General features: G+C 36.1%; 1 protein-coding gene across 1 annotated transcript; it reads right to left on the minus strand.

Annotated features, from left to right (window-relative positions):
- Window positions 1-264: 264 nt before the first annotated feature.
- LOC144970807 (glycogen phosphorylase, muscle form-like) lies at window positions 265-26,723 on the minus strand. Its single transcript, XM_078910835.1, has 17 exons — window positions 26,271-26,723; window positions 22,035-22,136; window positions 20,779-20,961; window positions 19,870-20,001; window positions 18,927-19,038; window positions 18,346-18,428; window positions 17,180-17,323; window positions 15,612-15,851; window positions 14,187-14,350; window positions 12,691-12,805; window positions 7,738-7,839; window positions 7,162-7,368; window positions 6,181-6,402; window positions 5,861-5,988; window positions 4,563-4,697; window positions 2,527-2,593; window positions 265-977 (listed from the first exon to the last, which is right to left on the minus strand). Exons 1-17 carry the CDS (start codon window positions 26,511-26,513, stop codon window positions 813-815), a joined length of 2,544 nt encoding a protein of 847 aa, XP_078766961.1. The 5' UTR covers window positions 26,514-26,723; the 3' UTR covers window positions 265-812.
- Window positions 26,724-26,752: the final 29 nt, after the last annotated feature.

The raw sequence follows: 26,752 nt of genomic DNA on the forward strand, positions 1-26,752 counted from the left end.
TAGATATAATGTTCATAATTTATTACATTTCATATGTAAAAGGAGAGAAAGACTATACCCAAAATGGTAGATAATATTTACTTTCCAAATGTGTATAAAATCAATAAAATGTATATAACCTCTACAAATGAATATGTAAATCATCTGGATTAATATGACGTTGCAACAAGTCATGGTTCACAAAGATGCGACCAAATATACATACATATAATATATATATATATATATATATATATATATATATATATATATATATATATATATATATATATATATATCGTTTAACTAATGGTTATGGTAAAAATTACAACTCGTTGTTACCCTTATCCTCCAAACATGTTGGGGCTGGGGATGTACCTTTCTAATGAAATAAATGCTTCTTTGGTAAAACCAGTATGTATAACTATGATATTGACTCTCATTCTTGATAACCGATGCTACGTTTGTGCATCTTTTGGTAAGTACAAATTACAACCAATCTGAAAACAAAATCATTCAATTGTTTTGAAGACAAATTTAACCAATAATCTTTAATTCTCAAAACAGCCTTCATGTCTGAATCAGATTTGACAGCTTTCTAAAACATTTTATGAATTATTACAAAGGAAGAAAAAAAGAATATTTATAAAAGAAAAAAAAAATTAATCTCTACTAAAAGACTTGAAATGACATTTACTAATTAAAATTTGTTCATTTGTGAGCCTAATTTTAATACAGCATTTTTTCATCTTGTAAAATATTTGTAAGTTGCCCCCAGTTGTATAAAATTTGAAAAATTCTACACCTAGTACGAATAATTAAACTAGATCAATTTAATCCTCTTTGGCAGAGCCCTTGTCTGCGGGATTTGGAAGCTTCACAAGGGATGGTTCCACATTCCAGATGTCTTTGGCATACTCTTGAATAGTTCTGTCACTTGAGAATTTGCCGGAAGCAGCAACATTGAGAACAGCCTTCACAGCCCATTTCATTGGATCCTATAGGAATGGGGGTTTTTTTTAATGAAAAAAAAAAAAAAAAAGAATTAAAAAAAAAAGAATAGGAAAATATTGGGAATAAAGTGTTGATGTACCAGGAAACATTCACATATTGAGGGAGTCCATCTAACCATGTAAGTGAGAGAGAGAAAATTTTTTTTTCTAAAAACAGTGCAGCTTCTGCAATAACACTTTTTTGCTTTTACAAAAATATATATTTATAACTCTATGATGGTTTATTAAGTTCAAAATAAAGAAAATATATAAAAACATATTAATATAATGCACAAAATCAGTCTTATGTGTCTATATCAAAGAGACAAATGAAGGAGACGACACTGGTTCAAGATTCAGATCTGAAAAAGCGTGTATGAAACAGTGCCGGACAAAGAAAGAAATAAAAATACAAGAAGAAAAAAAAAAACCATTAAAAAAAAATCACATCTTCCTTGACTGGGGATCGAACCTCCTGATTACCGATCTGTTTGTTTTTGTTTTTAAGGGTTTTACAGCGCTTGCAACACATTTAGGTTATATCAGCGCCAGTAAAAAGGAAGAAAATGGGAAAGTAAAAAGTTCTAGAATTACAATAAAAGCACCCAAGAAAAAGTAAGTCACAGGGGAACTGGGAACAAATAGGGATCAGATGTAGATTCAAAGAGCATCAGCGCCAGTAAACAGATATAAGGGGATAGAAGACACAGTAAGTACCTCCCTGCCCACTATGGGAGGTCAGGAACCCCACCCAGGATTACCGGTCTGAACGTTTGGGATGGTGCTGTTCTTGGTATTTTTCTTTCTTGCTTTGTCTGGCACTGTTTCATACGCGACACTTTTCAGATCATATGTGTCTAAAGGACTTTGGAAGCTTTATTGTTATATCATTGGAAACATTCAAATCACCCAAAAGAGAGCCTAATCTTTTTTTATTCAAACTGAAGAAAATAGATAACTGGGTTTCATCTAAATGATAGAAAGTAGATTATGACAGCAAATCCAGAGGGTAACAAGTTTATGCTATTTCAATTTTTTTTTATTTTTAAAGGGTTTTACAGCGCTTGCACACATTTAGTCATTTCAGTACTAGTAAAAAGGAAGAAAATGGAATAGTGAAAAAAATATAGAAATACAAGTAAAGGTGTCCAAGAAAAAGTAAGACAAAGAAGACTGGTTCAAATAGGGAAGAGATGTAGATTCCAAGAGCACATTATCACTGAAGTTAGTTTTGAGATCACCTAAGTCTCATCCAGACACCAGCACAGGAAAAAACATAACTAACAATACCTAAAAGAGAGATGTTTTACAAGAAGAAAAAAAAACATCTCCCAAAACTGAGACTAAACATTTGTTTCCCTCTCAGCTTAGGACAACAGCAAGGGCCAGGATAAAACTAAGCAACCTCATTCAAAGAGAAAGACAAAGAGCAACTCGGAAAAACAGATATAAGGAGATAGAGGACATAGAAAGTGATCTCCTTCCCACCATGGGAGAAGTATATGCTATGATTGGTATAGCTCTAAAAAATGACCAGAAGGCTTGAATGTCTTACCTTGAACAATTCAGAGACTTTTTCTTGACAGTCGACGTAGGCTCTGAAATCAGCGCACAAAGCAAATCTGGGGAGGCAAGAGCAACCCATTCAAATATGAGTACATTGATGAAGAGGTTTTATAAATTTTTGCAAGGCTGATATGTAAGTATCGTTTTGTTATAACTTTCTTTTGTTTTCAACAGCACAAACAAACATAACACATGAAAAGAAAGCTGAGAATATCAGCTATATATCGTACCATTTATGTTTCCACATAATCACCATCACGAGCAACACAGAGTTGCCACCCCTGAACTATTTGGAAGAATCCCAGTGATTTTGTTCGACAAACATCTGCCACACCCTCCAAATCATTCATATACTTCTTGAGCTGGGAGAACAAGAAATGGTCCGATGGGGCAAGATCCAGACTAAATGCAGGGCTACGGTGCTGTAGGTTCGGACGTCTGAACTGAATTTGACAACCAGCGTGTACACATTGTTATGCTGCAATATCAAATCTCTAGCACCTCAAACCCGTGCGAGTCTGTTTTTCAGGGCTCGTAGAGTTGAAGCATTTTGTTTAGAGTTCACTGTTTGTCCTTGTTCAAGAAATTCCACGAGATCAAGGCCTTCCATGTCCCAGAAAATGGTAAACAAGACCTTTCTCACAGAGACAATGATTTTGAATTACCTTGGGCTTGGAGAAGATTTATACATGTATCCATTGACTGCAATTTGGTTTCGGGGGTCATAGTGATGGGTTCATCACTAGTCAGAATTTCCTGCAGGAAAAGTCTCTCCTTCCTTGACATGTTTTAAATGTTGGGTTCAAATGTCTCTTCTCTGCACTTTCATTTCTGAAGTTAGCTGTCTTGGCACCTATTATCTCAACTGCGTTATCTTAGTAAGGTTGTGACATCACTCAATTATGAACACTCATTTATGAACACAAATAATGTCACATGAATTACTTGTTGCACACAAGTGAAAAAGTATGGTTTGAGAGGCCAAAGTTTCATGATTGTAGCTAAAATATGTTTTAATTTCTGGGTTAACGGTACTTATTAATCAGCCTGCCCTCGTATATATATATGATAAGAACAAAGGTTGGAGTTTATGTTGGGATTTAAGAATATAAAAACCATAGTTGTCTTCAGTCTTCAAAGCATTAAGCATTATGAAATTATAGCAGTAATATAATAATAATAATAATAATAATAATAATAATAATAATAATAATAATAATAAAAAATAATAATAATAATAATAATAATAATAATAATAATAAAATAATAATAATAATAATAAAAATAAAAATAATAATAAAATAAATAATAATAATAATAATAATAAATAATAATAATAATAATAATAATAATAATAATAACTAATAATAATAATAATAATAATAATAATATATAATAATAATAATAAATAATAATATAATAATAAATAAAATAATAGATAATATAATAATAATAATAATAATAATAATAATAATAATAATAATAATAATAATAATAATATATATTATTATTATTATTATATTATTATTATTATTATTATTATTATATTATTATCATTATTATATTATTATTATTATTATAATTTATTATTATTATTATTATTATTATTATTATTATTATTATTATTATTATTATTATTATTATTATTATTATTATAGCAACATACATTGAAAAAGAAAATATTATCTACTCAGAAGTGCTCTGCTGCTCTTTACAAATGCAGTTGTAAGACATACATTAATTTAAAATTCAGAAAAATAAATCTTTCAAAGTGGCATGAGAGATACAGGATCAGGATCATGGATTGAAACTAAAACACTGCAACATTTGTCACAGTCACAGAGTTTCAATTTTCTTTTTCTATTTTTTTTTTGTTGAGGTTCTTTGTTGGAAGACTGTAATAAGGTTCATAACTAAGCATAATAATATTATTCAAAATATTATTTTTTTCAAAAAATAAAATTTAAAAATTTCCATATTTCATTTCCAATCCAAGTTAGAAAATACAGTATAAATTCCAGTTACCTGTCATTGTTCAAAAGGCCATTGTAGAGTTCACAGAATAGACCAGGGTCCTCTGGACAGAAATAGCCACTATTCAGCTGGTCCAGTGCTTGCTTCAGCTCAGCATCTTTCTCATAGAAGGTTCGTGGGTTGTATCTATGTATTTTAAAAAATATAATAACACATACAAGTAATAAGTAAAAGAAAGAGAAAAAAAATTTTTTAAAGGGTTTTACGGCGCTCCAAAGGTTATATCATCGCCAGTAAAAAGGAAGAAAATGGGTTAGCAAAAAGTTCTAGAATTACAATTAAAGCACCAAAGAAAAGGTAAGCCAAAGGGGAACTGGTTCAAATACTGAACAGATTTAGATTCCAAGAGCTCACTATCAAAGTACCAAGTTTGAGATCACTAAAAGTCTCATCCAGACACAAGCACAGCTCCCCACTAAGAGGAATACACTCAAATGTTTTACAAAACATATATAATTTAAAGAAAACATAATATAGTTCAGAACAGTAAGATGATTTACAAAGGGAAAAAAATCATCTCCCAAAACTCTAACTATACATTTGAGTGTTTCCCTCCCAGCTAGGGCATCCTGCCAGGGCGAGAACAAAACCAAGTAATCTCATTCCAAGACAAGGACAGAAAGCATGTTGGACAACAGATACAGGGGGATAGAAGACACAGTAAGTGCCTCCCTGCCCACTATGGGAGGTCAGGAACCCCATCCAACAGTTTTGGAAAAAATGAATGCCAAAGTCATAAATTAACAACACAACATCCATTGCTCCTGTTGTTAAATGATAAATGGAAAATGAAACCAGAACTCTTCTAGTTAAAATTTTTTAAAATAAAGTCTCAATGATTGATAACAATGGCACAAATCACCCGAGTCAGCTCTTAAAAGTAATATATAATGCACAAAACCCATCAAGCAATGATGGGTGTTCCCACACTCTGTGGCATCATAAGGCGAAACACTGTTTAAGAGTTAACCTGCTTGTACTACAAATTAATTATAGATATTGAGTGAATACATTTGATGCCTAATTCAGTCCAATGTTTGGTGGCAAACTAATAAATACAAGGACGGAAACACATGACATGAGCATTGTGGCTTGTGCACAATTAGTTGGTATGATTTGTGATTTTCACTCACTCATTGAAACCACCAAGCCTTGAGAAATGTTTACATCTCAGTTGTCCTTATAATAGTATTCACTGTGTTGGACACAACTAAATGACGGAATCTGTGATAAACGCATTCCTAATACATTTTAATTCAATTTAATCTAATATTAAAACCAGCACTGACCCTTTACGGAAGAGTTCTCCAACTTGTTCCACTGTCATGCCAAAGATGAAGATGTTATCTTTACCCATCTCCTCCATCATTTCAACATTAGCTCCGTCCAGGGTGCCGATGGTCAGAGATCCATTCAACTGGGTTCAAAAATATAGAAATTATGCATATTATGTAAATACAGCCAATGATACAAACCAAAATGAAAATAGAGAATGCATATGGTGTGAACTGGCCCAAAACACTATCCAAAAGCTAGCCTTTTGTCTTGCTTTGCCTTACTTACATAAATGACCTTTGAAATGACAATATTTTTTCCATAACTATCTCACCATGAACTTCATGTTTCCAGTTCCTGACGCTTCTGTGCCAGCCAATGAAATCTGTTCACTCAAATCAGCAGCAGGGATGATCTTTTCAGCCAGAGACACCCTGTAGTTCTCCAGGAAGATGACTTTGAGGCGATCACCGACAATAGGATCATTATTGACAACACGAGCAACGTTGTTGATGAGCTTGATAATCATCTTGGCTGTGTGGTAGCCTGGGGCAGCCTGAAATCACATGTAACAACGATTATATAAATAATATGTGTGAGGAAGCCCATATCTCACCTGGACACTGATTGATCACAAGTGCAGTAAAGATTTTTTCTCCGACTCCCCTGTCCACCCAGCAGTGATTAGATAGCTGGGCATTAGATCTGGCAGAAGGTCACAACAGACTAGAGTCCTATCCAAAGGATAGCTCACAATTGCATTGTCTGTTTCAAGCTTCAGAAACCAGGATAAACCAGGGTCCAATGGCTCTGAAGGACAACTACTAATAATAATATAAACCCTTATGTGCAGCATCATAAGAAGGTCTCGGTCCCTCATGAAGAAATATAGATAATCCATTAAACAAAATGTCTGATGTCAGCAGAAAATATCCATGTTGTCAAGATTTACAAAACAGAGATTAATAATATTGCAGAAGAAAAAAAAAAACCCAAGTGCCTGAAGCGGGGGTCGCTCTAGAGATAAAAATTGAATCTTTGGGGGCCCAAATAGCTCAGAAGATAGAACAAACACTTTATATGATAAGGAACTGGTATTAATCCCTGGTGCAGTCAAGATTATTTCTAACCCCCTTCCCCATCCAACCCTGATTCGTGTAGTTAGGTCTTAGCACTGGTGGAGAGTACTTCACTATATAGAAACCAGGATAGACTCCCGATTCCATGGGACATTTTATATATCAATATTTTTCCAAATCTATAAACTCCTTCATCATTAATTTTTAATAAATAAAAGGTAGAAAAAAACTCCCACCTTCCCTCCGATGAGTACGGTCCTGGGCACAAACGTGGACTGTGGATTTTTCTTTAGACGGTTGTAGAGTGTGATGACGTGCAGGATGTTCATCAACTGTCTCTTGTACTCGTGGATACGCTTCACCTGCATGTCAAACATGGATCCTGGGTTCACCTTCACGTTGTAGTTGGCCTGGATGAATGTGGCCAGCTTCATTTTGTTTTCCTGAAGAGAAAAAAGACAAGAAAATGGCAATGCATAATAATGCTGTGAAATGACACAAGGGTTGAGTAGGGATTGGACTTTAATATAAGCTTTAAAAAATCATTCTATCGCATACAGCGTGTGCACGATTCGAGTCTGATGCTCTCGATATGTGTTTTAGGTATACAGGTGACACGCCAGCCTGTTGAGATTTATCTAATTTAAAAACAAACATAATTTAAGATATAGATAACGACTGACAACAAAGATTACCTATGTCCATAAAATCCAAGAAGAAAAATAGGCATGTCTTGTTCAGAGCCATCGAGAAATTTGAAAATAACTTGCTTCACAAATACGATTTCACATGACAAAGGACATAATCCTTACCTGCTTGACTTTCATGAAGTTACGGAGGAAAGCCTCTTCTTTGGATGATGGGGTGAGTTTCTTCAATTCAAACAGGTCAGTCACCCAGTTCTCTCCAATTTTCTACACAAAGTAATGAAAGAAAATACATATGAAAAAACATGATTAATATACCAGAATGAAAACAATAGTTCTGAACAAAGTAAAATGGATATTTTAGCTTTTCCCCTATTTCATGTTCTCTATTTTTTTTTTTTTGTACATTAGAAACAGCATTGTAAGTGATCCTAAAAGAATAACTAATTTTTGCATCTAGTTCCAATTCTATAATTATCTCACCGAAATCATATTTCATCTCCAAAAAAAAAACAGAGGGGGATCAGTGAATTCTCAATTACTATAAAATAATTATTGTAATAAAATATCAAATTCTCAATAAATGCAATCAACATGTACAATTGTTTTCTTGCGTCTACACTGCAGTCCCCTTAAGATTATTTGCATTATCATTAAGATAAACATTCACTTAAAATAAACTCTGAGGCTGGTCCCTGTTTTTCTGCTATATTCTTCTTCTTCTAGGTTCCATGCCTGGTCCAGGCTTCGGATACTGCATGAATTATCTCTCTCCATTCCTCCCTGTCTCTTGCTTTTTCAAACAGCTCTTGGATTGTTAGGTTGGTGAAGCCCTTCAGTTGGTCTATGAGTGTTTTTCTTTGTCTCCCCGGGCGCGTTTACCAGGTATTTTTCCACAACTTGCCAGGTATTCATTCTTATCTTTCCTTACTATGTGTCCGAAAAAGGATAGTTGTCGATCCACTATTAAGGGCATTAGTTTCCTTTGTTGGTATGTTTGTTTTAGCACTTCTTCGTTCGTTTTGTGTGCGGTATACGATATTCTCTGCATCCTTCTCAAGCACCACATTTCAAAAGCTTCAATGTTCTTTTGTGTTTCTGCATTTGTAGTCCAGCTTTCGCATCCGTAGAACAAGATTGGCCACACGTAGCACTTCAAGACTCGGAATCTAATCCCGAACGACATCTGTTTGTTTTTCAAAATGTTTCCCAGGTCCATGAAGGCCTGTTTGGCTTGAGTTATTCTTGCTCGTATGTCTCGGTTACATCTTCCATCTGTTGTCACTATTGAACCTAGGTATTTAAAACTTTCTACGTTGGTAAGCTGCTCGCCGTGAATCGTTATATTGCAGGTGTTGTTGTTTTCGGGGTTTTTCTGTATTACCATGCATTCTGTTTTGGTGATATTCACTTCCATTCCCTTGGCTTCACTATCTACTACCACTTTGTCAACAATCTTTTGAAGTTGGATTTCTGATGTTGCAATGAGTACCGTATCGTCTGCGTATCTTATATTATTTATGTTGTGACCTCCTACTTTTATTCCCTCCATATTATTTATGCCCCTCATGATTGTTTCTTGGTATAGATTAAACAGATCTGGTGAGGCAACACACCCTTGACGGACTCCTTTCTTAATAGGAATGGAATTTCCTGTAGAGTTTCCGATTTTGATAGATGCCTGCTGGGTGTAGTATAATGTTTGCATGAGTCTGAGGTCTTTCTCATCAGCGCCAATGGAGTGCAGTTATTTTAGTATTTCTTCGTGGCGTACTCTATCAAAAGCTTTTTTGTAGTCGACAAAACAGAGGTATAGTGGGGTCTGAACCTGTATAGCTCTTTCACTTAAAACACGGAGGAGGTATATTGCGTTCCTTGTCCCTCTGTCAGGTTGGAATCCATATTGTTCTTCTGCGATTTCGGGGTTAATCTTATTCCTTAGCCTGTTGATAATTATACGCAACAGTATTTTGTTGATGTGACTTATTAAACTTATAGTTCTAAAATTTTCGCATCTGACTGCACCTGCTTTCTTTGGTATTGCTATGAAAATAGAGTTACAGAGATCTTCTGGAATTTTCCCAGTATTGTATATATTGTTGAATAATATGTGAAGTTCATCAATTGCTAGATCTCCTAGGCTTTTTAATACCTCTACAGATATTTCATCAGGGCCTGTTGCTTTACCATCCTTCATTCGTTCCATGGCATGTTCAATTTCACTTTTGGTGATGTTTGGTCCGCTTAATGGTTCTTTGAATTTCAGTGGTGGTTCATTTCTATTTGGATCATTGTACAGTTCGCCTATGTATTCTACCCATCGGCTTTCTATATGTTGTTCTTCAAATAGCAGTTCCCCTTGTTTGTTTTGGATACAACTTCCTGCTGCTTTGCTTTTCCTTTTCCCTGATAGTTCTTTTATTCTTTGGTGAGCTTGTTGGGGGTTGGGTTTGTATTCTCTTTCGATTTCGCAGCATTTCCAGTCTAGATAGTTCTCGTGTGCCTCGATGCATTTGGATTTAATGTGGTTGTTCAATGTTTGGTATTCTGCAGACCCTCTGTTGCATTTTCGTCTTTCTTCAAATAGGTTTAGAATTTCATTTGTCATCCATTCCTTTTTGCTGTTTGTTTGAGCTATTGGTAAATGCTTTTCTGTAGTTGCTTTGACACACTTTTGGAATATATCAAATTGTTTTTCACATTTTTCGTTATCAGGTTCACTTTGGCTTTGTATCATGAGTGCATTTTCAAATTCTTCTCTCATTTTTGTTTGTATGCCATTGTCTTTGCATAACCTGTAATCCCTCTTTATTCTACCAGCTGTTCTCTGAATAGCTTTAAACTTTATCCTTACTGTACAAACAACTGGGACATGGTCACTGTCTACATCGGCGCCTGGGTAGGTTTTGCAATTTAATATGCCATTTCTGAATCTTGATGATACTGCTATAAAGTCTATCTGGTTCCTTGCTCTGTCCCCTGGTGATTGCCATGTCCAGGTTCTTCTTGGGTGTTGTTGAAACCAGGTGTTTGAAATCATTAATTTATTTGTTCTACACCAATCTGCCCAGATGTTTCCTCGTTCATTTCTGTCTCCGAGTCCATGTGGTCCGATTATGTCACCATCTCTGCCTCTGCCAATCTTAGCATTTAGGTCCCCCATTACCATAAGGACTTCTTGTGATTTACACATTCGTTTTGCTTTGTCTAGTGAATGGTAAAACTCTGTCATATCTGCATCTGTCGCCTCTTCTGTTGGTGCATAAACTTGAATAATATTGGTGTCAACTACAGGTCCTCTTAGCTTAACCAGCAAAACTCTGTCTGAGATTGCTACGTGCCCTTTGTAAAATTTGGTTGATTTTTGGTCTAAGATCATCCCTACTCCTTTTTGGAAAGAGGTTCCACCACTCCATATGATCTTATATGTCATGTTGTTTTCTTGTTTTGACATGGTTCCCTGCTCTTTCCATCTCATCTCTGCCAGGCCAAGAATATTTATTTGGAGCCGTTTCATTTCTTTTAGAATGTTGTTTAGTTTTCCTTTTTGGGCACAGGTCCTGACATTCCATGTCCCAATTTTGGTTTTGTCACATTTGTTAAATTTATTTCGCCTAGTAACTGGTTGACGGTTCGGTGTGACCTGACGAACATCACGCTCCCAACCGAGCGAGGCAGCAGTCTTCCGTGAAAACATGCTCCCCTTTACGCTGTCACCGTTTAACTTTTTGGACTTATTCATGCAGTTAACTCGGCAAAGTTACAAGAATGGTTTGCCATTGCCTATTCTTGTCGCCCTCTGCAGTTGGCCAGCTTGACCTGTTACCGTTCGACACCACGAGGAGGTTGCAGTAGGGCTTGATGATGATCTATCTTTTCATCCATTTGTCGAACTTCTGCTATATATCAATCGTAAATTAAAAGGTTTAAGATAAACTCTGTTCATTGATAAACTCATCAATCCGGATCTGCATGACTGGAATAGACAAGGAGTCTAATGAAAGTCTCACTAAATCATCTCTCTCTCTCTCACATACACACTCACATGTGGGTTTGTGCCTTGGTCATAGCACACTTGAGACTATGGGTATGGGGGCCATGGCCTTTTTCTATTATCCTTGCCTGATGTCTCATCCATGCCTTGCACATCTCCACTGGGAAGTGGACACCTTGGAGTTGCCTAACCCCCCCCCCCCCCCCCCCCCAACTTAACCCTCACTTGGATAGTTTTAAGGACTCGACAATTGGTAATCAGTACAGGACTGGCAGTCATCGTGCAGTTAGCTTAGACATGAGGGTGAGTGATGATAGCATCTCAACTCTCCCAACTTTTTTTTTTTCATTCTCATCTTTCCAAGATTTAGATCATCGTATACCTATTGCATTGTGAAAGATGACTCTAACGACAAATGATAATAGTCTTTAAAAAAGTCACTCTTAGTTTAGCCAAGCTGAACAGGGACCTGGGCTGACTTTCTGGAATATGTATTTATTAAAGGGGGATAACAAATAAATCAAATGTTTGTGTCACTGAAGGGTTGTTCCCCTTGAGTTTTGGATAAGATAAACCTCGGATAAGATTTTTTTCTGGTCCCTCGGGAGTTTATCTTAAGCGTCCTACAGTTTCATTTTTATAATTATCTTATCAAATCATAATTCAATCTGTGAATTCCTTAGGGATAAACTCAAAGGTTTAGAGAAAAAACATCAAAGAATCTCTCAATGACAAACTACACAATGGGGGATGATTTACAGATGAAAAAAATATCAATCAATATGACTGTTTCCTCCTCAGCAAAAGAATCAGGACAGAGCCCAAGTAAAATATTCTCATTGTACAACAAGGACACAAAGTCAAATGGAAAGGACAATTGATAGAGATGGATAGAAGAGATAAAGATACTGTAGACCAACGAATAATCCACTTGCCCAGGAACTGACAAAGCTCTCTCTACCAAAAAAGAATTCCATCCACCACAAGAAAAAAAAACGGCAAAAAAACAATCTTTTACTGCTTATATTTCATTCGAGATGAATAATAACAGCAACAACAGACAAAATCAATAATAAAATTGTGTATGATTTGTTAAATTGTATCATACAGTATTAAAATATCACCTCTGCAATAATGTCAGCGAGTCCAGGGTTACACAGCAGCAACCAACGTCTGGGCGTGATGCCGTTTGTCTTGTTCTGGAACTTCTTGGGCCACAGCTCATAGAAGTCATGAAAACTAGAATGGTGAAAGGTGATAGGATTATATTATTCCTAGTTTATAGATCATTCAACAAAACTACTGTTTATCAATGATTTTTCTTTTTAGTAAACACTGGTATACTGGTTTGTTAGTATTCTATTAGTTGTCTTAACACAGCAATGACATAAATATGGTGTAATGTTTGTTTTTGTTTTGTTTTTAAGGGTTTTACGCCACTTGCAACACATTAAGGTCATATCAGCGCCAGTAAAAAGGAAGAAAATAGGATAGAAAAAAGTTTCAGAATTACAATTAAAGCACCCAAGAAAAGGTAAGACAAAGGGGAATTGGTTCAAATAGGAAACATGTAGATTCCAAGAGTACACCATCAAAGTACTTAGTTTGAGATCACCTAAATGTCTCATCCAGACTCAAGCACAGGTCCCCACTAAGAAGAATAAATGTTTACAAATCATACATAATACGTAAAAAAAAAACAATTATACAGTACATAACAGAGAGATGATTTACAAGGAAAAAAATATCATCTCCCCAAAACTAACTATACTTTTGACTGTTTCCCTCTCAGCCAGGTTACCCAGCCAGGACCAGGACAAAACCAAGTAATCTCATTCCAAAACAAAGACAGAAAGCATGTTGGAAAACAGATATAAGGGGATAGAAGACACATTATCTACCCCCCTGCCCACTATGGGAGGTCAGGAACCCCACCCAGAAATATGGTGTAAGAAAATGGATAAAAATTACAGTGAACAAGAGTAAATATACTTTTTATCTTTAAAAATCCCAGAGCTTCCAACCCCATCCAATGTAAATGTGTAGAATGAAGAGCCAAAATGTGAAAGATTTACAAAAAATGCGTACAATCCTGGCAAAAACAATAATAAGTGCTAATTCTAATTCTGAGGATGGGCAATTTGACAATACTAGCAATATTGTTTTGTTTTTAGTTAGTTACAGAAAGATCTCCATCCGAGCTGGTCGCTCTATATATATTCATTATTAAAACTGACCATACTATTGATAATAATCAAGTTGACATATCAGAGTCTGAGTCACTACAACAGTCTGAGCGGAGTCGTTACAACCAGTGGCCCGTCATAAATGCCCATTTCAGTAACAAGAGTACCAAGTGATTATTTGAATATTATGTGAACATAATGTAATGTCGGAATACACCAGATGTAGGAAATTGAGTTCAAAGTAAAATTGATCTGAATAATGAAATTTTAGTTCTTTTAAAGTTTCAGTAACAAAACGCAGTCTCCTCAGAGAAAGCATTTACTATTTTTGTTATTGGCTTAAAGGAGGGTTTAGAGGCTGATAAATTCTGTATAGTATTTTGTTCTTTTTTCTAGAAGCCTGGTATATCCGTTAACTTCATATCATAACTTACGTAGTCTTTTTGATAATCTCAGAGTGGATAGCGGCCACTCCATTGATAGCTTTGCTCCCAACAATGGCAACATTGGCCATGTTGATTTTTTTCTCCCCCCCTTCCTCAACCAGGGACATGCGAGCAATTCTTTCATTGTCTCCAGGCCACCTCTTGCTGACATCCTGTGGAGAAGAAAAAAAAAGATGAAACTTTAAAGAGAACAATAACCAATTAAATGAGCTAAAAGCACTTTACAACAACACTTATGTTTGTTTTGTGTTTTGTTTTTAAGGGTTTTACGGCGCTTGCAACACATTTAGGTTATATCAGCGCCAGTAAAAAGGAAGAAAATGGGATAGTAAAAAGTTCTAGAATTATAATTAAAGCACCCAAGAGAAAGTAAGACAAAGGGGAACTGGGAACAAATAGGGATCAGATGTAGATTCCAAGAGCATGTAGCACACCGCCAATGTACTTAGTTTGAGATCAACTAAAAGTCTCATCCGGACACAAGAACAAAATCCAACAAAGAGAAATACACTCAAATGCTTACATTATACATTGAAAATAACAAATATAATAATACATAACAGAGAGGTGGTTTACAAGGAAAAAAATATCATTTCCCAAAACAAACTATGCATTTGACTGTTTCCCTCCCAGCTAGGACTCCGGCCAGGGCCAGGACAAAACCAAGTAATCTCATTCCAAGACAAAGACAGAAAGCATGTTGGAAAACAGATATAGGGGGATAGAAGACACAGTATGTACCTCCCTGCCCACTATGGGAGGTCATGAACCTCACCCAGACAACAACACTTAGCACCTAGGATGAAAGAATGATTCCTGATTCCTTTTTCAAGGACTTAACTTTGCATTGCCAAGAGCAGGGCTCAAATCAGGTAAGAAGCTGAGAGTTATACCACAAGAACACCAAAAAGCACATAGCATTAACAAATAACAATAAATACCAAGCATTTTTTATGTTGTTGGCATCTTCCACTTTTGTTGGTGAATAAAATAAATGATTATTTTTGTTACTGAATAAAATTTAAAAATTTACATTTGTTACCAAGTAAAAAAAAAAAAATAAATAACTGTGGATGTCCGTGATCAGTAAAATTATTTGAAATCATGTTAAAACTTTGATAAAAAACAGTCAATAATTGACCATTACCCTAAATTCTATTATAAATAGATGTATCGAAATCTATAAATCCTAAAAAAGCAAATATAAAAATCTAGGCAAAAAACATGGAATATACCATTAAAAACGTGGTGATATTAAAAGCTTTAGAAAAAATGATTTTTTTTTTCTTTACCTTTGCCATAAACCTCTCCACAAACCTTCCACAAAAATAATTAATCATTGTTAACGTTTCCTTTTTGGTTTGTTGGTTTTGTTTTTTTTTTTAACAGTAAATTTAGTCAGTAAGATATTACCGCAAGGAATCGCATATTGATCTCGTAAAGAATAGCCAAGTGCCTGGGCAGTACATGCTCCAGCAGACCAACGGGCCACCTCTCCAGTGCCTCAGGCAGCACCGTATGGTTGGTGTAGGCACAGGTCCTAGTGGTGATGTCCCAAGCTTTCTCCCAAGACAGATTCTCAATGTCGACCAATATGCGCATCAGCTCAGGGATGGCCAGGGATGGGTGGGTGTCGTTCATTTGGATTGATACCTGGAAGGAGATGTGATGAAAAATGGTTTGATTGACTTTGTTTTCCAATCCAGTAACACAATTCACCAAGTCTCCATATTTGGAGAATCTTTACTAATGGACGCGACTCTAAAACAAGGAATGCTGAAAGGATATTTTAAAAGGCATTGAAAAATTTTAATGTTTTGAAACAGATATCTAAAAGGTGGTCGTGTAAATTATTTTTCACTTATGAAAGAACAGTTTAGATTTTAGAATATTTCGTTGACAGGGATTGTTGTAAAATGATTAGGCTTATGGTACGTTCCAATTTTTTTATGTTAACCAAGCAAACATCATTACCGGAATACAAACGAAGCACGATTTAAAGTTAGAGTTGTGTCGTAGTATTCACCAATCGATGATTTAAAGTTAGAGTTGTGTCGTAGTATTCACCAATCGATGATTTAAAGTTAGAGTTGTGTCGTAGTATTCACCAATCAATGATTTAAAGTTAGAGTTGTGTCGTAGTATTCACCAATCGATGATTTAAAGTTAGAGTTGTGTCGTAGTATTCACCAATCGATGATTTAAAGTTAGAGTTGTGTCGTAGTATTCACCAATCGATGATTTAAAGTTAGAGTTGTGTCGTAGTATTCACCAATCGATGATTTAAAGTTAGAGTTGTGTCGTAGTATTCACCAATCGATGATTTAAAGTTAGAGTTGTGTGGTAGTATTCACCAATCGATGATTTAAAGTTAGAGTTGTGTCGTAGTATTCGCCAATCGATGATGATTATTGCTCATTTGATTCATCTCTGATCCATATCATAATTGGCCATTTCTTGTATACATAAATGAAAATGAACTGCCAAACGCAAGGCAGTTAACTAAACCTTTTAGGTCATTTTAACATAAAAATTATGACCATGCCATTTGATATGCCCAAAATATGTAGCCTGCAACTTAAATTGCAAAGTTTACCTTTCTCAAAACATTATGATGCTCTGCTGAGTTTAAAATGGAATAAATTTTTAAAATGCTTGAAAACCAAATGCAAGTGTGTGCACATACACATTGAAAGACATAATATACATTTAATCCAAGATCAGGAAAGGTTGAAATTGGTTCTCCTTACCATAAATAAGTCAGAGGTTGGTTCAAATTTTACAGAAAACTAAAGTTAATATTGAAAAGGAGGAAAAGAAAAAAATAACCAGTGACAAAAATAAAACAATATAAATGCAATCCTTTCCCAGAAACAATATTGATGTCCTCTTTGGCATCTGGATATATCTACTCATGACAATCCCCCTAGGAAAGAAATTCAAGTCTTAAAAAGGCAAAATTGAGTACAATGTCTGGGTACCTTGTCAGGGAAAGTGTCAAAGGAAGTTCGAACTGGACTGGCCTTCCCAAAACTTGATGACTTGAACCGTCTGATCAAATCTTGAAGAGATGCAGCCACCAAAAAGTACTCTTGCTTCAGCCTCAGCTCCTTTCCTTCAAAAATCTGTTGCGAATAAAATATTTTACTGGTAAAATTATTCTTTTGATAAATATGGGTGACAATCTGATGTCCCATGTTATGCTGACTGTTTTCAGGATATGAGTAAAAAAAAGACATATAAATAAAAACCTATAGGAAGTAAGTAATTAATGAACTGAAATATCTGTATCGTTGTCCCCAGTTAAGATACTTTGAAAATTTACAATGGATTTTACTCAGGATTGAGCAATTGAGCTAGGGCAAGGTGGCTTGCTCAAGGCCATACAGCGCAGCAGCGGGTGATCAAACTCGGTACCTTTCAGGTAAGAAGCAAAGACCGTACTGCTGAGTCATGCTGCGGGCAATGCTTTTGTATTTGATTTTGTGGGTTTGATGGTGATCGCAACATTTTTAGGTCATTTCAGCGCCAATAGAAAGGAAAGAATGTGATGAAAAGGATTTAGATCTGGCTAACAAGTAAATGAGATAAGCACAACAAAGACGACAAGTTTAACAAAGATCAGAAGAAGATCCAAGAGCAATTTATCCATGTTGTCTAGTATAAAATATCTTCAAAACTCCACATTAACTCACTCAATCCTAGAAATTTTTGCTACTTTTCAAAATTGGAAAAAAAAAAAACTGTATTAAAAATGAGCATGTGCATAGATATTTTTATTCAACTACCATTAACATGTAAACATTAGGAACATGATCTTCGATACTATGCCTATAATTTGTCTAAGAAAAACGTAATAAATAGGCATGGGGTAGAAGTAACCTTGGTAAACAACGGATATAGTTGGTATTAAGGTTGAGAGAGTTAACATGCCACAAGACCTCCAGCAAAAGGGTCATACTCAAATTTACAAAATGGACCTTACAATTAAAACCTATCACTATCACAATATATATATATATAGATGATTTACATGGACAACAAAAATAATTTCTCTAATACTAATAATTCCTAGGCAACAGTCTCAAATTGTAAGGGGATCTTAAGCTAATGAAAATTTTATTGAAATGACAAATAACTTTCTTACATTGTCATTTGGATAGAGCACCCTTGAAATATTTTCAGCAGTATTTCTGTCACAAACTGCATTGATGTACTCTCCATTGTTGACTGGGGAGACAAAAAAAAACCAGAAAGAAAAGTAAACAACCATTGAACTCTTCATTTCCTTGTCACAACTTAGTAAACATTTTCAATTATAAAAATGAACCATTTAGGTTATCATTTTTCATACGGTGTTGAATATAAAGCAGTAAAAGCATTTTAAGGCCATCACTAACTTTTCTAGTTTTTAGGGATTTACAGTGCTTGCAACACTTTTAAAGCCATTTCTTCAGGGTTTTCAGCTTCTTAAAAATTTCTGCGAAGAATCTTTCATTTTCGATTTCAAAATATATTTTCCAGATTAAGAGGCACATGAATAGCTCTATATCCTAAAGATAATTAAACTTCTTTTTGCAGATTATTATAAATTATGTAACGTAAATTTCAATTCAAAATGTTCATACAATATGTTTGGAGCAAAGCTCTCAGAGGCAATATAAGCAAGCACTTAATAGCTAATGATATCTGTTACATGTAGCCTTTCAAGTAGAAACTAAAACTTACAGAAATTCAAATGAAAACTGTTTGGAGCTTTACACGACCAAAGACGTAGGGTATTTACGGTGTTATTGCCATACCCAGGAACTGGTGTGTCGTAGGGCATTGCAAACAGTACCTGAAAGACAAGTTATTAAATTCTAATTGCAAACAAAACAAATCAAACAAAAAGAGAATTGCCAATTAAAAATTTTATTTGAGAAAGTTTTAAAAGCATTACATTTATATGGCTCTGAAGGACTCCTTTGTTAACCATAATATTTATAAATTGTTCAAACCGCAGGAACCTTCAGAAAAATGCATTTGATATAACTATTTGATGATTACATTTTCTAAAAACTGACAGATAATCTACCCAAAGGGAAACAACGAAAACTTATTTATGTCATGGACATAATGATGATGCAAAAAAATTATTGAAAAATGAAACTTTTTCCCCATTAAACCAAATTCACTTAAGTTGACACAGAAAGGCTTTCAATATTTATTCATCCTCTCTAAATAAAAAGATGCATGTCTCTTCATGAAAACAATTACAAGATATAAAGGGTGTAGAGAAAAGATAGGAGTTAGGAGAATAAATTTTCATGGTGATCAGAGTCAAACCCAGGGTCAGACTAATACAGCACCCTCATGACTGACTGTAAGAGGGACCCTCTGCAACCAACTCTATACACCACTCAATAAAAAGTGCTTTCAAACACAGTATTCATCTCGAGTCCCTCTCCCAATTAAGAGAGTTAGAACAAGGCCACACACAAACACCACTGAAGTCTGACAAGCCAACTGTCAAGTTATGAGCTCTTGTCTAAACACAAACATGTAACAATGTAACAAAAGAGATGATTGAAACATTGAGTAAGTTCCAATAATGAGTAAATGTTGAATAAGAAAAGTGAATGGAGCAGGCACTTTTGTTAATAATAACAACAAATGAAGAATGACTTACCTGGGTGTTGACCCACTTGTCCTTGCCATTGACATTTTCAACCTTGCCATAGAAATTAACGGGTAGGCAATACTCAGGTCGGGATTTCTCCCAGGGATTGCCAAATCTCAACCAGTCGTCTGGTTCCTCAACCTGTCAGGGAAAGAGGAGAAGAGGACTGCTAGATTAGAGATGAAAATATAAAAAATTGCCAAACATTTTAATCCCTTAACATTTACTGATCCAATAAATCCAAATATTATGCGGCAGCGAATGATCTTTGCTTCGTACCCAGAAAGTACTGAATTCAACTCCTTCCTGTGTTGTGTAGCCTTCAGCGAGGCAAGTACTTTGTGGAGCTGCACTGTAGCAGGTGCCTGGGTTATTCCAGTCTTCTCTTAGAATATAGCATAAAGATAAATTTCCCCTTGGAGATGTAGAAAAGGAATTCTACTTATTTTTCAACTATTAGAATCAATCACCTTGTCGAAAATGAAAAATGTTTACAGCTATCAAATTTCCTCAAAGAAATAGTGCAGAACAAGCATTCGTATCTTATATCCAAAACAATGTAGACCTCCTTCCTTGTCATTTCTGGAGAGATGGAAGAATTTATTTACCCATCAGTCTCAGTCAGCTATTGTGGTGAGAAAAAAAACATTGCCTTCTGTGTGACCTTGAGCAAGTCATCTCACCCTAGCTCAATCTGCGGCGCTGCGGCTGACGCCTGGGTTATTCCAGTCTTCCCTTGGAATAGACCCTAGAGACAAATTTTCCCTATGGGATGAATAAAGGGAATTTTATTCTATTTATATATTTTTTATTTTTTTATTACATGTCAAACCTTACAAGATTTCATCATCATTTTCAATATTATCAGTTAACGTTTGTTTAGTACCCATTATAAGAATGCATTTGCAACATGCTTACCTGCCATCCATTCTCAATGCGTTGGGTAAAGATACCATAGTCGTAGCGAATACCATAACCATAGGCAGCCAGACCAAGAGTGGCCATTGAGTCGAGAAAACAGGCAGCCAAACGTCCAAGGCCACCGTTTCCAAGACCAGCATCTTGCTCTATTTCTTCGAGCTCCTCAATGTCCAAACCCAACTGGGAACGGGGTAAAAGACAATAGTGTTGAAAGCAAAATAAATTCATTTCAAATATTATATCTCGCCATAGAATATTGGGATGGACTAATTTTTCAAAACACCTTTCAATAAAACAATCATGACTTTTACAGATTAACTGATTTTTCCATGCCATTAATGCTCTTGCATTGCCTAAATCTTTATAAAATAAAAAGGAATTATGGTCTTCATATTGGCTTATCATTCTCACTGATGAAAGGCATGAAATAAAGAAAGAAAAAGTATGGGACGGGCATTTATATCAATCATAATGAGTATAGTAATAAAAGAGAATGGAGAAGCACAAGATGAGAATGAAAATATCCCAGTGTCAAAGAGCCAAACCCAGGATCCAACTGACACGACTCCCACCATCCAGCTGAGAGACGGAGGGAGAGAGGTCCGCGAGTGGATGCTCTAGCCATTAAGCTATCTAGTTCCGTGGCTTGATATCAATCACTGACCTGTCCCTCCCAGTGAGGTGGTATATGTTGCATCATTTCAATCTCGGGTTTGGCTCTTTTTCACATTTTGATTCTCTTTTTTCATCACTTCTCCATACCCTTTTTTTCTCATCATTTAAAAAAGATATCACATCAATTTTAAGTTTTAAGTTTTACTATTTTCAGTTGATAATTTTTGACCACCTTTGTGTTGGATTATTATAATTAAAATTAATAAATGTTCATAAGCACGGGAGACATAATTTGGGGCTTTCATTCAAGTTATTCTCTGCATACACAGCATAAAGATACTTAATGATCTTCGCAGTATCCTAATAAACAATCCAGATTAAAATTACCTTTGCCTTATTCAATGGCAGATTCAGTCTTGAAAAATAAAAACCATGAAACAAGTTTAACAGTTTTTTAACTGCCTCTGCAAAATCAAAATAAGACTAAAAAGATTAAATATTGATCAACTAGTTGTTAACTTTTATACATCATCTTCTGAATCCAATTAAATACATCTAAATAGAAGAGAGTTGAACTTTCTTCAAACTCTACGGTCGCATTTGTTTGGCATATTTGATGGAATGTGTTGAAGACATACCTGGTACATGGCTTCATCACAGGAGCTCTGGATACCTAAATTGACCATTGTGTTGGAAAGAGTTCGACCCATGTAAAATTCCAAAGACAGATAGTATACTCTCTGGGGGACAAAAATGGTAAAAAGCATAGATTTGTTAAGATAAGATATACTTTATTGATTCTTTATGGAAATTTTAATTTAGCGTCACACAATACTCGTATAATCAAATTTAATTTTTTCTTTCAAAATGACATTCCCTTTAAAATCCTAAAATAAAAAAATTCATACTCCAATCATTCATGCCTAATAACAACTTTAGATTTCCATCAATTTTAGATAAAAATCTATATGGTGTGGAGATGTCGAATATTGCCTTGAGTTTGAGTCACAATTTGACCTGTCAGGGGACAATACAGGGTTAACGATTTCTTTCGTCGAGACTTAAATTTTAGATCATGTGATCAGAATCTTGTTTCAGTTCTGTCACAATCAATTCAGAACAAAAATAGAGCCTGCCTTTTACTTTAAAAGATGAAAATGGTTAGGACGAATTGTGACATCCGAGAAGCTGTCGTCTGATGTATGCCAGAATCGAAAGAGAAGGTGGAGCTTTCCTGATATAACACAAGAAATGATCATAAAATTCTAAAATTTGAGAAAGCTATTTTCAAAATCAAATCTACTTCAAAATAGGTCATTTATAAGCCGATTTTTATGAGACAAAGACAAATGCTCTCCTTTTTTCAAGATGATTGCAACAATGAGAGGGGGGTGGGATAGACTTTGATTGTTTTTGTTTTTAAGGGTTTTACGGCACTTGCAACACATTTAGGTCATTTAGGAAGAAAATGGGATAGTTAAAAGTTGCAGAATAACAATTAAAGCACCCGCACCCAAGAAAAAGGAAGACAAAGGGGAATTGGTTCAAATAGGAAACAGATGTAGATTCCAAGAGCACACTATCAAAGCACTTAGTTTGAGATCACCTAAAAGTCTCATTCAGCCACAAGCACAGACCTCCACAAAGAGGAATACACTCAAATGTTTGCAAATCATATATAAAACATAATACAGCGTATAACAGAGAGATGATTTAAAAGTTTAAAAATATCATCTCCCAAAACGAACTATACATTTGACTGTTTCCCTCTTAGTCTTAGTCAGGGTATCCGGCCAGGGCCAGGACAAAACCAAATAATCTCATCCCAAGGCAAAAACAGAAAGACAGTTGGAAAACAGATATAGGGGGATAGAAGACACAGTAAGTACCTCCCTGCCCACTATGGGAGGTCAGTAACCCCACCCAGGGATAGACATTGAGAATTATACTTTAATGTATTTAGTTTGTGTGTAATAAGACATGACTATTTGTAACACTATGTGATTTGCCTGAAAAGGACAATAAAAAAGTATTTATTATTATTATTATTAAAATATTTGATTCTTTTCACTATAAATACTTTTGAAGTATTTTGTGTTGATTTTGGCGACGATATGACCCCCCTTTTAATTTTAATTGTCTTTTTCCACCAAGCTGAACGATAGGATGTTAGACAATGATAACATTGTGATATATAAGGTGGAGCTAAAAATGCTCATTGGAGACCGAGGCAATGTCCAAAGTTTTACCGGAAACACAATCGTAGATCGACTCCACCAATTGTTCACCTTGATCTGGACAAATGAGGAAATACCATCTGACTGGAAGAAGGGCCTGCTAGTAAAATTACCCAAACATGGCGATTTGTCCCTGTGTGGCAAGTGGTGAGGAATCACCGTTGTCCATACCAAGCAAAATGCTCACAAGAATCATGATTGACAGGATGAAAGTTACACTGGGCAAAACACTATGAGATGAGCAGGCAGGCTTCAGACCAAATTGTAATGCTTAGAATCATTGTTGAGCAGTCGATTGAGTGGCAATCGTCTCTATATGTATGCTTTATACTTTGAGAAAGTGTTTGACAGCGTAGATAGAGAAAGCATCTGGAGCATTCTTCTCCACCACGGGGGTGTCAGATAAGTTTACAAACATCATCAAATGACTTTATGACGGGTTCTCCTCCCAAATCATCCATAAGAGTCCACTTTCAGAGGGTCTTGGTATCATCTCAAGGAGTTAGGCAAGGCTGTTTGCTATTCCCAATTCTATTTCTTGTGGTATTAGACTGGGTGACAGACAGCATATGGCAACAATGGCATTCAATGGACATTTTCAAAAAGACTTGAAGACCTTGAATTTGCAGATGACCTAGCCCTTCTCTCACACTACCTACAGGACATGCAGAACAAAGTCATGGCCCTGGAAAAAGAAACAGCTCAGCGAGTTGGTCTCAATATTAAAGAATACCAAAATCACCATCTCTGGTACAGCAGTAGAAGATGTCAGAGAATTTACATACCTTGGCAGCAAAATCAGTCAGTCAGGTGGAACTGATGAAAACATCATTGCAGGAATCAAGAAAGCGCGCCAGGCCTTTGCAATATTGAGACCAATATGGAAAACTTCCAGCATATCCACAAACACCAAAATATTTAACACTAATGTTAAAGCAGTCCTGCTCTATGGGTCAGAGACTTGGCAGCAGCCTCTTTTGGCTCTCACACTATTATGTTATGACGATTGACCCAATCAGCAAAGTCCGGTCCGCATTCGTGCACCGTCACGAACCCGCCAGGTAGCATCGTCACAATACACCTTACGACTAGATGCTCTGCCGTCTCGGGTTCTTGCCCACAGCGGGTACATATTGGACAGGTAGTAAGACCCCACCGATGTAACGCACTTGCCGTTAGGCAGCTCCTCGACCGAAGCCGATTCGCAGCCACCCAATGTCTCCTCTTACTGGTGTCAAAGCCTGGCAACTTCTCACCAAGCTTAGAGGAGCGTAGGTCCCCGCCCCCACGAGGGATTGAATTCGTCCAAACCGACTTCCATCTCGTATGTGCAGCTCGAGACGTAGTCAGGGATTCTGCGTACAAGGGTTGCCGGCACTTATTTCGGCTCGAAACGGGGGCACCGTCCATTATGCGCATCAGAGGGGTATCCCATTCCCTCTCTCTTTGATCTTACTCAGCCAGTTTCCCGTAATCGTCTCCCTCTGGACATCGGGGGGCTGGATCGCTGCCATTATCGGGCCCCATTCTCTAGGGGTTGTTGCTAGCATTCCTGACACTATGTGCATCGACTTGCAAAGTTTTACATCCACCTTCTCAACGTTTCTGCTTCTACCCCACACTGGAGCGCAATACTCCGCAGTGGAATAGCATAGTGCCAAGGCGGACGTTCTCAGGAGCGCTTGGGCACCACACTACTCTATCTTCATGAAGGTTCCAAATCAGTTCAGAGACTTGGCGAAAAACCTTGACCTCATCAGCCAAGATACAAACTTTTGTCAATCACTGTCTTCGACAAATCCTTAAGTTGAAATGGTTTGACAAAGTGCCAAAGGCTGACCTTTTTTACAAGAACAAACCAAGAGCAAATGAATGTCCATTTCAGGTGCAGAAAGTGACCATGGGTTGGCTATTCCCTGCGGAAGGAGCCCTGTAATATAACTAAGCTGGCTCTCGAAGGAACCTGCCGGGCAAAAGGAAACAGGGTCGTCCAAAACTTGGAAGAGACGCCTTCACCAAGATTTGTGCATCTCCAATCTTACCTGGAGTGAGGCAAAGGTCTGTGCCAAGGACAGAAGAAGATGGAAGAGTGCTGTTGAGACCCTATAATTCACCAGGAGCCACAAGGCATAAGTCAAGTAAGTCAATGGGGGTCTTTCATTAAGGTTGAAACACTTATTTTGTAATGAAGCCGTAGACGCATTTAGAATTTCTTCCATGAATTTCAAAAGTGGGAAATTAAAAATCTCAGATACTCACATGAATAAATACTTTACTGTATAAATGACCTACATGATAGTTTTATGGACGCTAGCCTCATTCATTGTCATAATGTGCAGTCTCAACAATTTCTATTGATAGCAAGGGATGTTGGTGATGATAGTGTTGTTGATGATGATGAATGATGATGTGATGATGGCGATGGCGATGGATAATAATGATGATGATGATGTCAGATGATGATATCGATCTTTTTGAATAGATTTATCTGACCAAAGTCTGGTTTCTTGATACCAAAGAGTATCTTTGAGTTTTGGGCAGCTGCATTCTTATTCACTCCAAGGACAACACCATTGTAAAATTTAAATTATCGATAAGATATGCATACTTTTTATAATCATGACACTTCTTGCTTACCTTGGGGTCGACTTCGTAGTAATACTGCTGCGAACGAATCCATCTTGAGACAAGATGATCGCGAACAGTAAAGGCTAAAGAAAAATAATAGTCTCTAGGAGTTGCAACATTTCGATCCTTCACTAAGGTGTAATGCAGATGTCTGTTAAATGATTTCTTGATGGTCGAAACATTTTCAACAGGAGCAATCCCACGAATACTGATTTGTTTTCGTTTATCTGCATCTGCTTGTTTGGACGACATTTTTATGACGATGAAAGCTGCTGAATGATATAATAAAGGAAAATAAAAAAATTGCACACTAAATACTCCTTTTTTAAGCCAAATAAATGGGAATTCAGCAGCACAAAGCCCAGGACAGAGGAAGTCAGTCGATTTTCACAACAAATAGGATGTCTACGGCCAATAAAAAGTGGAAGCCGAAGCTGTTTTCTCACCTTGACCCTCAAGGTCGGTCAATCGAGCGACCTTCTCAGAAATAT

This window comes from Berghia stephanieae, chromosome 1 (genome assembly GCF_034508935.2).
Source record: "Berghia stephanieae isolate SIO BIC M18660-M18661 chromosome 1, UCSD_Bste_1.3, whole genome shotgun sequence".
NCBI lineage: Eukaryota > Metazoa > Mollusca > Gastropoda > Nudibranchia > Aeolidiidae > Berghia > Berghia stephanieae.

What these genes read in the sequence shown, in the direction of transcription:
- LOC144970807 (XM_078910835.1), bottom strand. Translation starts at nt 26,513, where the DNA reads ATGTCGTCCAAACAAGCAGATGCAGATAAACGAAAACAAATCAGTATT. An exon ending in TTGACACTTTCCCTGACAAG is followed by an intron (nt 15,852 to 17,179) that starts GTACCCAGACAT and finishes ATCTCCTTCCAG; the next exon opens with GTATCAATCCAAATGAACGA. An exon ending in GAGATTATCAAAAAGACTAC is followed by an intron (nt 12,806 to 14,186) that starts GTAAGTTATGAT and finishes TCACCATTCTAG; the next exon opens with TTTTCATGACTTCTATGAGC.